Here is a 14,844-nt window from a genome sequence, read left to right as displayed (position 1 = left end):
GTCTCTTTCACTCTTCTTCCATCTTTATTTTCCTCTCTCTTCATCAGAAGAAGAGATGGGCTAAAGGAATGACAGAGATTGAGAAAGAGAATGTAAGAATTACTGAAGACTGAAGGTTGACCATGTTGGTAGAAACATTTTAACCAGCCTAAGCTGGTCTGCTGGTGTTCAGCGGGTTGGCCTAACCCGGAGATAATTGCAACACAGACTCATACCAAAAATGTGCCACTAGCTAAATTCATGCCAGATTCCAAAAACGTACCTATACGTACAATTCACTGCAATTTCCACCTGCAATTAACAGGAGTGGCAGTAAACACCAACAACTTTCACACAAATGATAATTGCGGGGAAGATAATCGGTTAATGAAGACTGTGAGGTTTTGTGAGGTTTCTTACAAAATTCGATCTTATAACCTTAACACACTTTTACCATTGTGCATGATTTGTAAACTAATGCATTTTGACATTTAGCTTCATATGTGTAAGCCTGGTGTGAAGTGCAAGAAGCAAACATATGGGCACATTTTACCATTGAGCCTGGGTTGGAAAATTGCCCTGAAACAAGATACTAGCAGACCATGACTTATCCTGTGTTTTAAGAAAGGTAGTGTGTGTTTGCAAAATAAAGAGGAAGATAGATAGGTTTCAATGCACAAATTTCCAATTTTAGTTGACATAACCATAAATTTGCATCAGCCAGCATCGTTTCCATGGCATTAATCGCCACAATCTGAGAAAAGGCTACAGTATGTATGCCTTTCGTATGCATCATTTCAATGTTTATATTACAGCCTCAAAGGGCCAATAGTCATCTAATGTAGCAATTGCTCAATTCTTTCAAACACAAAGAACATTGAGAGAGATTAACTGAGCCGTTACACTGTGGAATCATAGTATCGTTTAAAGAGAGGGAGCTATCAGGTTTTGTGAGTTTGTGTGTGTTTGTTTTCTGAAGTTTGCCTGAGGGAAAACATATATCTGAACAGCTTAAAAACTCCCCCTCTCTTTGTAAGTATATGCCTTTAAAAGAATTTACTTCAGCTGAAACTAGTGTATGCTAAAATATGTGTGTGTGTGGGGTGTGGGGTGGGGTGGGGTGGGGTGTGGGGTGTGGGGGGGGGGGAGCAAGGATTGTAAAACCTGAAATCACCTATTGTGGGGACGATAAACATACTAAGTAATTTAAATTTAAAAATGCAGAAAGGTTTCTGTGAGGGTAGTTTTATGGCATAGAAAATACTATAGCATTAACTCAGTATAGAAAATAATAGAAAGTCCCCAGCATGATAGAGTAGTAGTATTAGTTGTCTTTTTATGGGCCCACACAGTAGATTTTTTTTTTTTTTTTTTTTTCTCCCCACCTGCATTTGGTTTTAGCATTCCTTGGAGAGAGACAAAAAAAATGTAAGAGAGAGAAAGCTAACCCTAACCCTAAGTCTGAGTATACAGAAAAATGAATAAGATATGAGAGATAGAAGTGGATAATATCTTACATTTAAGACTATTGAACATTTGTATCATTTGGGATCCCCATTCACTTTCATCATATTGAAAATAGCTCAACGTTTTGCTAAATTTTTCTTTTGTGTTCCACAAAAGAAAGAGATATAAGCCTACGCTGGTTCAAAAGTTTAGGTATGGTAAGATCTTTTGAAAGAAGCTTTTTTTTTTTTTTTTTTTTTTTATCAGGATTCTTTGACGAATAAAAAAAAACAACAGCATTCATTTGAAATAGAAATCTTTTGTAACAATGTAAACTGTCACTTTTGATCAATTTGAATGCATTCGTGCTGAATAAAAGTGTTAATTTCTAAAAAAAATTATAATACTAAAAAAAAATATTCTTACTGACCCTAAACTTTTGAATGCTTGTGTAGGATTGGAACAAATGGAGGGTTAGTAAATGATGGCACAATTTAAATTTTTTGGGGTGAACCATCCCAGTAAACATGTTTTTTGTATCTGTTGGGAGGGGGATGACACTAGTGAAATGCATAATGCCAAAGTATTTACACATGACTTCTTGTAGCTTTCATTTTTGGGAGGGGATTTCAGTTTGCAGGGATATTGGAATGAAAATTTTCTGTAGCAGAGCTCAGGTGTTTTAATACCAGTTCACAGTTGTCCCCCAGATGCGTGTGTGTGTGTGTGTGCGCGCACTCGCTGATCGGAAATACCCTTGACACTGTAACTTCCAGAGTAATCTAAACTGAGCTGATAAGTGTGTGATTGGCATGCTGCCGTTGTGTTGCCAGCGATATCTAAGCATTTGAGAGCTGATATGTTTGGTGCATTGAGCCAGTAAATTGAAAATATATTCACAGACACTCTTGATGTTTTTAAAGTTGATTTGTTGTGTTGAAGCGAGATTTGGGGGTCTGTGTGCGTATGTGTGAAAATGCGAGCGTCGCTCTACCTCTGTCAGTACTGTAGTGTATCCATCACAGATCCCTGTTGCCATGGCAAACCTTCAGACCCGTCACTTCATGTTGCGTTTAGCTGCACCTCAGTTCATGTGAAAGGAATTCAAATGATAACACAACTGAATATTGGTGAATATTGTGTGTGTGTGTGCGTTTAAGTCAAAACAAGGCATTGTTAGATATGTATGTTTTTTTTTTTTTTTTTTTCTCCTCTAGTCTGACCACTCATTTCCATTTGAGTTATGTTTAGTAGGTCACACTTCATTTCCATTTAGAATTTACATAATGCCCATTTATTTAGCAAAACAGATGTGCCCCATCCGTGACAGTGACGAAAACATGCATTTGAAGGCATGATAAAATGAAGTTCTGTACAAATTCTTGTAGCTTTTGATAGCTAATTTAACATGGAAAAATGACAATCTGGCCGCCTCTTCATCACTAAGACACTAGCACCATCCGAAATGTGCCTTGGCGGAGCGTTTGCCGAGCATGTCTGTTTGAGGGCCTGTTAGAGGTTGTTAGTCTTAAGTCAGGTGATTGGGCAGCTGCTGTCTGCTCACATCTCATCTCTCTAATCCACAGGCAGACTTTAGACCTGGGCCTCTGGCTTCTAGTTGAATAAGACACACATGCTAATGTAGCATTAAGAGCCAGTGTCGGCGAGGCAGTGGATGGGAAGGGAGTGTGTGACACGGCTAGAGAGAGTGGAGTATTGTCTTCCTGCTCCTAAGGGGAGGATGTATCTGCTAAAAGCCTCCAAGAGTGCAAATGAGTCTTCACTCCATTAGAAATGATGGAGGGATACATATCTGTGAGTTTTGACAGCGCAATGCTGCCTTTCTGAAGAGAAACTAGTCACATTTGTATCTTGATTTTAAAACCACATACCCTCAGGTTGTAGTTTTAATTATATTATATTTTGTATTATATTTTTATATGATAAATATAAATAAACAAATGAGAATGATCACAGATTGCTAGCCTTACCCAGGTATTATAGACTTCCTTAGCAGGATGCGGCTTCAGTATGACAGATGGATTGGTGACGTCAAGAAATTCATTATAGAGGAGAATAAATGTTCTTCGTCCAATACTTCTTTGGAATTTATTTAAGAAATTAAATAGGCCAATTTTGACTTCACATTGTCTTTAAGAATCAGTTCAGTGTCATTCCCACCCAATCGCATTAATCACTCTCTCCATACTTTATTCTTCACCTTATCTGCTCATCTCACTCTCCTATTTGGCTTGCCGGCGCCTCGGCATTTCTATCCCTCATAGTCACAGAATTCACTCCCACTTTCGTCTCCCTGCACTCTTGTCTCTCTCTACACATCTCTCTGATGCTGTTAACAGGAATCAAAGCTTTTCTGCAGTCTGAGGACTGAGGCAGGTACCTGAGTCCCACAGGTGCATTTTCCCAGCTAACCAATCCCGTCCTCAGGCATAGCTGTCATTCCTTACATAACTCAACCCTGGCACCTACCCTCTAGCCTGGAACAGAGGGAGGGAGAGTAAGACCGACAGCACAAGGGAGGGAGAGGGGAGGTTAGTAGTGGGAGCTGGTTTTGTTTGTGAGTGAGTGCTGTCTTAGCTGGGGGCTAAAATAGTAGAAGTACCCCAAGAGGGGGAACAAAAGCAGCTTTTACAGAAAGTACAGCGAAAGAAACTCTTTCACACACACACACACACACACACACACACACTGCACTCAAAACCTTCTCTATATTCTGATCCACTTTTACTCATCTCAGTTTGAGAATGAGATACAGAAATCATATTATCATATCAGCGCATCCACGCTATCATCTCTGCATATGTGTCTGTGTGAGAGTATGGATTATAGTCTCACAAAATAGCCCTTCACTGTCTTATCCTCACAGAGAGAGAAAACTAATGAGGAACAGGATACAATGAAACACACACAGAAAGATACAGATGCACAAATCTAATAAGCTCAGAGCTGCTCGTCTGGTATTATCCACCTCCCTTCCTTCTGAACAGGGAGGACAATAGACCAGTGTGTTTGTGTATCCATCTATACACATCCACCGGACACTCTGCACACTCTTGTTTATCAGCGTAAGGGGATGGCAGGTTTCGTAGCAGACACAGCAAGAGGCTTAAAACGAATCCCTCAGCAAAAACTATTCACCCCTCTGAATAGAAGTGTTGTGCTTTACACAAATGTGACCCTGGACCACAAAACCAGTCATAAGGGTCGATTTTTTGAAATTGAGACTTATATATAATATGAAAGCTGAATAAATAAACTGTCCATTGATGTATTTATTTAAATGTATTTATTTATATTAAAGATACAACTATTTGAAAATCTGGAATCTGAGGGTGCAAAAAAATATTGAGAAAATCGCCTATTCGCCTTTAAAGTTGTCCAAATGAAGTCCTCGATGTTGCTGCATCCACTGACAAAAGTTAATTTGATATATTTTTGGTAGGAAATTTACAAAATATATTCAAGGAACATGATTTTTATGTAATATCCTAATGATTTTTGGCATAAAATAAAAATTGATCATTTTGACCCATTCATTGTATTGTGGCTACTGCCACAAATATACTCGTGCGACTTATGACTGGTTTTGTGGTCCAGAGTCACAAATGTGCACTGTCTGGCTTATCTTTATTTTATCTGGAACAGAGGAGATGAGCCATGTGTTAGGAGTGCTAAAAAAGTCAGGCCAAAGTGTGACATGCAGCAACCGAAGGTTTTGAAGCCTCCCTTGAGCCTTTGCATGCATCAAGATGGCTCAACTAACGCCCATCTTCTGTTACATCAGATGCACTTAAGGAGTGGCTAATTATCTCCAGCTATTCCTTTTCCATTCATTAAATTTAGCAAGTGCAACACAGATGCAATAAAGTTGATGTCTCCTCCTCATTTATTTACTTATGGAAGAATCTTTCTTGTTTGTGTGGTGAAAATTTCCATTCACCCATGCTGAAATCCTCAATGCTATGTTGCAGCATAGACATTCAGTTGAAAATAAAAGTTAGGTTCATTGCTTTTGCTTAATAAAGCAACAAACCACAGTTTTGTTCATTATATGATATGTTTTTTTATAGAAATGCTTCTATATATATATATATACCATTACACTGCCGTTCAAAAAGTTTGGTGTCAGTAAGATTTTTTTTTTTTAAGAAATTAATACTTTTTAATTAGCATGGACACATTAAATTGATTGCAAGTAAAGACTTAAAAAAATACTCATACTTAAAAATCATTATCATACTACATTCTAAAAAAATGCTAAACATCAATACAGATATATATATATATATATATATATATATATATAATTATTATTATTTTTTTTTTACTTTCTATTCATCAAAGACTTGCTAAAAAGTATCATGGTTTCCTTATATATATATATATATATATATATATATATATATATATATATATATATATATATATATATAAGGATCACATCACATACAGCGCAAACTGCACGTGATGTGGGCTACTTTCTATATGTGTGCATTAGTTTAGAACGGTGATTAACTTAAGCTGTTTAAAAAAACATGCATTCACCCGATCAATTTTGAACATCCAGATGGTGTAATCAAACATGTCTTGTGGAGCGCTCTTGGAGAATGCATTTATTTGTCATTTTGACTGTTGGAAACGCAGCGTAAATTGGACTTCAAATATTTCTTGTCCTGTTCCGCCCTCTATAGGCCATGATCAGCGACTAGTCGACCAGTCAAGCTTAAAGCATCAGTCTGTGTAATCCCTAGCATAGTCACGCAGGTGCGCATACAAAAGTAACTAATTCAATCAGATTATCAGTCATCTGAGTTTTAGAAAGAGTCATTCTATTTACTTAAAGGTAATAAAGTCATAAAATCATATTGGAACAGCTGATGTTGCTCGAAATTGTGCTGAACTCTATACATCAATTACAAATGTGTAGAATTTACAGCACTTTAGAAAATTGCAATTACAGAAAAGCAGACCTACAGTAATGACTCCCCGCTGAACAATTGTCATTTCTTTCAGCAAATGTAAAAGCATCACATTCACAGTGGTATAGTCATTATCTGTCCTCTGATCAACATTTCTGAGATCTGATAACATATATTTAACCAATGGAAACACTTATGTTCTGAATGGCAGGGTCATCTGGCCTGTCTTGAGAAATGCTTTGTGTTTTCCAGGATTTCTTCATTGTCTCCAGCAGAAGTGTGAGATTTAAGAGAAGTGAGTTCTGTTATTTCTTTGTGTATTTCTTTAGGAGTTTCTCCTCGCACTCACAAATCATTTGCGTGTGACGCAAGCAGCTTTGTGTGTTCAGAGCGGAGTGCTGCACAAGAAAATGTTTACCTTGTAAAAATAACCAAAACAAACATCACAGCTTAGCTCTCAAACCGAATGTGTGGCGGGTGAAGAGGAGGCTGAGAAGTGGAAAGGGAGGGAGAAATGAACTGGTTGTGTATCCCTGTGGCAACTCCACATGGCACAAGGGAGAGAGAGAGAGAGAGAGAGAGAGAGTCAGAAAATAAAAAGAGAGATGTGGTTGAGGAGCATCTCTGTATTATTGAGAACAGTGAGAGGATGAGTAGATTTCTTTTTCCTGTTTTTACTTTCCAACTCCCTTTCTTTCGCTCTCTCTAAAGGTTTGTGTTTTGTGATTGGTATGTGGTGGGGTGGATGTGCCTCGGAGAGCTGGGTGGCTGACAGTGGTCTCCGTCTAGCTCCAAATGCCAATTTGCGAGCTGTCTCATTCCATCTTGACGAAATGTCCTATTCTCTCGCTGGTACTGCTTGAGGGAGGGGTGGGGTGTGAAGTGGGCTTCTCCTGTGGGAGAGCTGTGGCTTCTATCATCCTTATCAAACCTGGCTTCTGCAGTCACACTGGATTTAGCTAACACTTGCTTAATACACTCCTCACTGAGCCTTAGGTGTGTGTGTGTGTGTGTGTGTGTGTGTGTGTGTGTGTGTGTGAGAGAGAGAGAGTGTGTGTGTTTAGGGATCTGTGTGTATGACTCTGGGATGTACAACGAGTGTGTGCTGAGGGATTTGCTCATGTCAGGGATGTATTATGTAGATGTAGGGGAAATACCATATGTGCAATGGCTAACGGCTGTGGATCTTCATAAAGATGCAATTCGAGTTACTATATTAATACATAGATCAACATTGCCTATGCTGTTAGTGTATGTAAGTTAGGAATGCATGATATTTACTCTCGTTCAAAAGTTTGGGGTCAGTACGATTTTTAAAATGTATTTTTTAAGGATGTCTTTAACACACACCAAGTTTGAATTTCTTATTATTATCAGTGATGATAAACTGTTGTGCACTTAAAGTTATTATTCAGATCAAGTTTTATATGATTTGTAATTTGTTTATTTTAATATTTTAATTGTGATAATTGTATTTAATTTAATTGTAATATTATTACTTATTTATTTTTTCCTGAAGAAAATAGGATTGGTTATTGATTGAATGAGTTGCTTACTTGCCAAAAAGCCCATGGTCAAGTCTCTAATATTATGGTCTCTCAAAATATTATTTCGGTTAAAATTGTAATTCAGATCGCTTAGAAATTAACACTTTTTTTTATAATACACATAATTTATCATACATGTCTGTGGAACAAATGGTGCACTAGCAGCGCTAAATATGTGAGCTAAAAACTGATCAATACTGATTCTCTGTACAACAAAGTTGTTGTATATTAGATTGAAAATTATTCAGTCATTCACCAAGATACCTGATGATGTTATCAACATGCACGCTGACCTTTGACCTCTGTCTCTGTCAAATCACAGCTCCCGCATCGCCGAGTGACCTTCTCCACAGCCAATCAGGCGCAAGATCTGCAGGATCCTTCTCAGCACAGTTACTATGACAGCGGTCTGGAAGAGTCAGAGACACCCAGCAGTAAGAGTTCTTCAGGGCCGCGTATCGGGCCCCTCGCCCTACCTGAAGACCACTATGAACGCACCACCCCGGATGGCAGCATCGGAGAGATGGAACACCCCGAGAATGGTAAGAAGAAATGAACTCCTTCTACTCTCTTTCAGAAATTTCTCTTTAGATCTTCTACATCTTACAGCTTTTTTGTTGTTGTTTAAGTAACGGCTGGTAATGAGCTGCACTGCACGGTTTACTTGTATGCCCTTCACTCACGCTCGCTTTGCTTTAAAACAAAAAAAAATGTAAAATAAGGTCAATCTGAATTCTTAGGCACTGTGAACTAAGTGTCAGAATTTAAGCAAATTAACTACTGATTTGAATATGTTTTTCGTTGAAAACTGTATAGACCTCGTCAACAAAAAAGCATTAATTCTTGGCAAGATATTGCAATTACCCATTCATATTAGCACACACACAAACCAGGAAAACCTGATGTAATCCTCCTCTGTTGTAGCTGTAGGGATCAGCTAGTTCTCCTATAGTGAGGGATGCCGTCTCTCCTTTCCGCCCAGGCGAGGTGCTACAAACCAAGAATCCTCAGCAACAGCTTTTGAGAGGGTGGAAGTCATAGCCAAAAGGCAGGCTCACATTGAAAGCATTTAGTATTTCAATTACAGTGGAATTATTCAGTGCTGTGTATGTGTACACACAACACACACTCTTAAAGGAATATTTTGGGGTCAATACAAGTTGAGTTCAGTAAACAGCACTTGTGTCATAATGTTACTGTATGTCCTTCCTTTATTTTTTTTTATTTTTATTTTTTATAATAAAATAACAACAACCCTGGGTTACAATATGAGGGTTAATATGTTTTTGGTGTGGAAAGGAAAAATCACTTATTCATATTTTTTATTCAGCCAGAGTGCATTAAATGGATCAAAAGTGACAGTAAAGGCTTTTACATTTTTAAAACAGATTTGCTGTTATTCTGAACTTTCTATTCATAAAAAATGTTTCACAGTTTTCATAAAAATATTAAACAGCACAGCTGTTTTTAAATTTTACAGCTGCGCTTCCATAACACATTGCTCAAAATGACTTTAAAGGGAAAAGTTTGAGGAAACTAAGTTTAATTTATTTCAAATACTCTGTAGGTGCCATAACCTCGATACATTTTTTTTTTTTTTTTTTTTTTTTTTTTTGGGTGGATTGAACAGAATAGTCTGTGAAAGAGGTCAAGATGCATGGAAAGAGACTGAGAATACTGAGAATCAGCTGAAGGAAGTAGAATTGAAGAAAGAAAAAGAGAAGTATGACTAAGAAAGTGAGGTGGACTGAGGCCTAAATGTCATGGCTGTCTTCCCACATCAGTGCTTTTACTGCAGCTGCAGGACAGTGTGTGTGTGTGTGTGTGTGTGTGTGTGTGTCTGCAGGGAGGGTCACCCAGACAGGTCTCACTTATGGCATCTGTACACACACAGCTGGGCACAGAAGCCCCTGGCAGGTGCCACCAACCGCAGCCTCTCACACACACACTGAGAAGAAGGACAGTATGCATTTCTGTGCATGCAGAAATTAGGTCAGGTGCAATGGGGGTTTGGCGGGATATTCAACCGATATCCTGGTATTTCCTTAGGATGTGTATATATGGGCGTGTATGTATGCTTGCGTGTGTTATCATTGTAGACAGACTCTACTTGTGCCTGTTGACCCTGACTGTCTTCATGGATTGCTGCCAGCTTCCTGGGGTCGACATCGCTGATGCTGAGGGAAGAGTTTTACTGTACTCCCTTACATCACTATACACAATAGAGCTAATAAAAGAGCAGGGATCTTAAAATAAATAGTCCCAGCGCTCGAAATGACTTTAGCAGCTGCGCAACGCAGCAGTGCTAGTCTATAAATACTGCGCTGCCACAGCACTGCTCTTCAAATTAGCTCTGCTTCATATAGCCACTATAGATAATGCATGGATGTAATGTGTAAAAGAGGGCAGGGTGGGTGTGGAATGATACTGTGAAGCATGAAGGTGACAGGGCAACTGAGTTTGCACAAACACGTCTTGATGAGTCTGCCTGGCAACCCTTGATTTGGTTCTTTTTAAAAGAACATTGTCAAAACATGAGAAATGAGGCAACGTGCAAGACAAGGACTAATGTTGTGAAATATTTATGGTACATGGAATAAAGCCGCTGCCTTCTGATTCTTTAAAGGTGAAGTGTGTAATTTATGCGCCACTAGTAGCACCAAACAGACCTGTGAAAAAATGTGTATTTAAGCTTCGAACACCCATCTGCTATTGGTCAGGAAGTTCTGTTCTAAGCTCACCCCAGTCAGTCACTCAAAGAAACAGTTTGTTCTATTTGATGCCACTAGACAGAAATGACTCACTTCATATTCAATTTTATTTAAAAATGTACTGCATTAGAAATAATTAAGTATATGCTGACATGAAAACAGTACCCTTCATATCTCACTATTAAGATTTTACAAGTCAAAAGTTTGGGGTTGGTAACATTTTTTAATGGTTTTGAAAGAGGTATCTTATGCTCACAAAGGCTGCATTTATTTGATCAAAAATACAGTAAAAACAGCAATACTGTGAACTGTAACTGTTTTCTGTTTTAATATGTGTTTAAATGTCATTTATTTCAGCAGTCCAGTCTTCAGCCTCACATGATTCTTCAAAAATCATACTAAAATGTTGATTTGCTGCTTAAGAAACATTTCTTATCAGTGTTATCAACAGTTGTGCTGACTAATATTTTTGTGAAAACTGCGAGGCATTTTTTCCAGGATTCTTTGGTGAATAGAAAGTTCAAGAGAACTGCATTTTTTCCTAGAATTTTAAAATACTTAAAGGTGAAATGCTTCCTCCATCAGCCATTTGCACAAACAGGTTGCCCCGTCCCTGAGCTCACACCATTGGTTGAGAGGAGCCACATGCCAGACTTTTCAGACAAAAAGCATTTTTATGAAAATGCTATAAAACTAGAGTGTTTACGCTCTTTGGGGAAATCAACCCACGAATGGCTTACTTATAGTTGTCTCTGCACATTAAAAAGTAGTTTAACACTGAAAAAATTGCACACATCAAATTTAATTAGCTTCAGTGTGTCACTTCACAATGATGTGAACATGAATAATTTAAAGATGATGTGTGTAATGTCTTTTTTTTCCATGTTGAAATAGTTTCTCCAATCCCACTTTAATGTGCAGAGACAACTTTAAATAAGCTACTCGTAGGTTGATTTCCCTGAATAGAGTAAACACTGTGACTCTATGCTGATAAACCAAGATATTGTCCTGTTTATTTGACCTTCTTGACCAGCCCGAGGAGGTCTATACTATATAATACATGAAGAGCACTAAACAAATAAATGACAATCAGTCACTTGCAGAATATTTACTTTAATATAATAAAATACAGCATCTACTCCCAGGGACAAACTGGAGCATGGTAACCTGCCAATTTGGGGCGGGACTATTTGCTTGTTTGACCAATGGCAGACAGGGGGAGTGTTTAGGAGACATGTTATTTATTTATTTATCATTTATGCAATTCTGTTTGGTGTCACTAGTTGCACATAAATTACACACTTCACCTTTCAATAATTCATTATAAGAATATTTGCAGATTAAACCATGGTGCATTGTGCAAATATTCTTGTTAAACAAGATATTTAGTTTCCTGAATTTGCCAGATCCATTTTAGAAATCCACCTGTATTATACCTGAAGAAGAGAGGTGCAGATAAAAAGCACAATTTCAGATATCTTCATGTTTCCAACGGGAATCTTTTGCATTAGACCAGCAGGAGTCAGAACAGGCTCTGCTTGGTTCCTCTCTCTCTTCCAGAGACCCCTTACAAGACAAAGACTCGTCTCACTTTCAGTCTTTATTCTTTCTGTTCATTCCTCTGAGAACAGAAAGAACCAAAGTATATTCTGGGGGGTGACTTAGCAAAACTATCATCCAGTCGCTGTAGAAGACATGGGCCAGGTTGTCTTTGCTGAAGTAGATGTTGTCTCTGATGGGTTCTGCCTTACTCCTGAAACATAAAAAAACATCACTTCTGCTATAGCTATTGCTCATTTACCTATAGCTCATATTCCATGAGGAAATAAACAGGAGGAGCCTATATACTTTGAATAAGTACTATAGACTTCACTACAACTGTATAGCCAATGTTTGGTAAACCAGTATCGTTCTATCATTTTTTCTATCTATATCGTTCTTTCTATCTATCATTTTATCTGTCTGTCAAAGCTAAATTATAAAAATGAAAGCTAATTAAAAATATTAACAATACTATTGCAGTTAGTTTTGGTAACTTTCTTACACATTTAAGGCAACTTTTACATTTTCATTTAAATGTTGCTGCGCATCCAATCAAACTAAGCGAAATATTAAGGATATTTTTGTTGCCTTTGTATTTATGAACCATTTTGGTACCATTTTGTGTAAATCCTGTGTCCTGAAATGAAACCATTTAAGAACCACTGCATGGAGCTCAGTGAGCCCTTAGAAGTTGGCCTTGGAGAAATAGTGTGATATCCAACACACGGTGGCTGTTGTTTAGATTAGCTTAGATGAAGCAAAATGGACTGAACTCGCTCTCTTCCTCTCTCCATCCCTTTCTCTTACTCCATCTCTCCACCGTAGCTCGCTTCTCTCCAGCTAAATGGAATCATCTCCGTTTGATAATGGAGTGTAATTCCATTACCCCAGCTCAGCGTCCCAAGGGGGGGGGCATTTCCGCCCGACACCCCCTTCTCTTCCCTAATGTGCTCATTTCCCCTGCCTAATAGAAATGGATGGGTCTGTGGGTCTTCTCTGGGAAGAGTGGGATAAAGCAAGAGAGACAATGGAGAGAAAGAGATACACAGAAATAGGGGATGGTGTGAAATGTTTTGGAGAATAATTTGACGGAATGAGCCGAGATGGAAAAGATGAGACGAGCCCAAAGCAGAAAGTGATTATGCGGTAAAAGCCAGGAACGGCAGACGTGTGGTTTGATGTCATTCGTCTGAGCGAGATGCTGCCTGAGCATTTATGAGCAGTTATGGATCTATTTGAATTTCTGTCTCTCATCTCTCCTCTAAAGACAGACCTAGTGTTCTTATCAGCCGCCTGGTAATGGCTTCCTCAAACAAGCAAACAAACAAAAAACAAACGAACGGTCTACGCATCTAAACAGAAGAAAGGCCTTTTGAACATCTGTGCAGTTGTCAGGGTTCATTTCTCAAGAGCCTCTCAAAGGCAACCGCGAAGCGCTCTAACGTTGCACAAAGCGTCCATTACGCCCTCGTTTAGGAGAGCAAATAAGCTGCCGTTCTACCGCCATCACGCCCATATCAGGGGAAATGAAGGCAATCATTCGTCTCAAATGAGCAAACAAGCCATCTCCATAACGGCAACATCCAATCTGTCCCATACCATTCAATCAGGCCACTTCTTTAAGCTGGAAAACAGGAAAATTGTTTTGACGTTCCGATGCACTGAACCGGATGTACACACACAGAGGGAAAAAAACGAGAGAAATTTGAGCTGTTTTTAATGCTTCCAACTAACCACAGACAGCATTTCTACCGTTGACAATTTGCCCAGAGATTTTGAGATGGTAAACATAAATTACACAGAAATGCCACCGTTTTAGACGATTCTTGAAACAGGGTATTCAATCTCCATTCCACGTCTTTAAAAATAATTGCGTCTTTACAAGTCTTTAAAAAGAATTGCGCGATAATGTCTAGAACATTTATATTAAATGCAAACCTTGATTCGTGTAGACTGGGGTAATGCATTTATGATTATGTCTGTCATGCACATCCTTTAATTACAGACTTTATGTGGCTTTCCTTTAACGATCATGCAGACACCAGAGATTCTGAATCATTCCTCCCTCAGCCCACAATTCCACTCATATTTATTTAATCTTACACATCAAACCATACCATAATACCATAAAAAATGTACTAAACACAGAAAGGCTAGCTTAATCATGCTCCATGTTGCACAATGACTAATTGGTCAGATCCTTTTATGATGCCAGAAACATGCACCTTGCCACTTTCTCTCGAAGCTCAGAAGCGCTTTGTTATATGCCGAGGGCGCCATGGTAACCCTAATTAAAAGGCTAAAGCTGGAGTTAATGAAGCGGCTGGAGAGGATATAGACAAAGAGGAAGAGAATCCATGGTTTGGTCAGGAAGTATGCTTGAGTGTTCACCACTGTCTCTTCGTTCCTCTCGGGATGGCCTGTGAAAGTCTCGAAGGAGGTTTAACCCGCTGACCGCCCCCTGAATGTTGAACCTTAAGATGGATGGAAGAACAGAGTGAAAGAGAACTGCATGGGGTGCGTGTAAGCTAATCAAAAGCAGATGCACTGTGTTCTGGAAGTGTTTCCCACACACAGAGTCTCTGTTACTTCCTGTCCCCACTCACTAGTTTTCCCACCGTGACGTTCTTCCTAAATACAAAGTGATACAAAATTGTTTCTAAAACTCTCTCTTTGCGC

General features: G+C 38.6%; 1 protein-coding gene across 2 annotated transcripts in view; it reads left to right on the top strand.

Moving 5' to 3' along the window:
* The window catches only part of pcdh1b (protocadherin 1b), a 177,814-nt gene that overhangs the window by 100,507 nt on the left and 62,463 nt on the right, over positions 1-14,844 (top strand). For both annotated transcript variants that reach the window (XM_084430737.1, XM_084430738.1), the window contains exon 4: positions 8,235-8,454. In XM_084430737.1, coding sequence (XP_084286863.1) covers positions 8,235-8,454 — 220 coding nt within the window. The remainder of the gene's footprint in view (positions 1-8,234; positions 8,455-14,844) is intronic.

The sequence above is a fragment of the Rutilus rutilus genome, assembly GCF_951802725.1.
Source record: "Rutilus rutilus genome assembly, chromosome: 14".
NCBI lineage: Eukaryota > Metazoa > Chordata > Actinopteri > Cypriniformes > Leuciscidae > Rutilus > Rutilus rutilus.
Note: the sequence above shows the minus strand (reverse complement) of the source record. Positions and strands in the feature narration are given on the sequence as shown.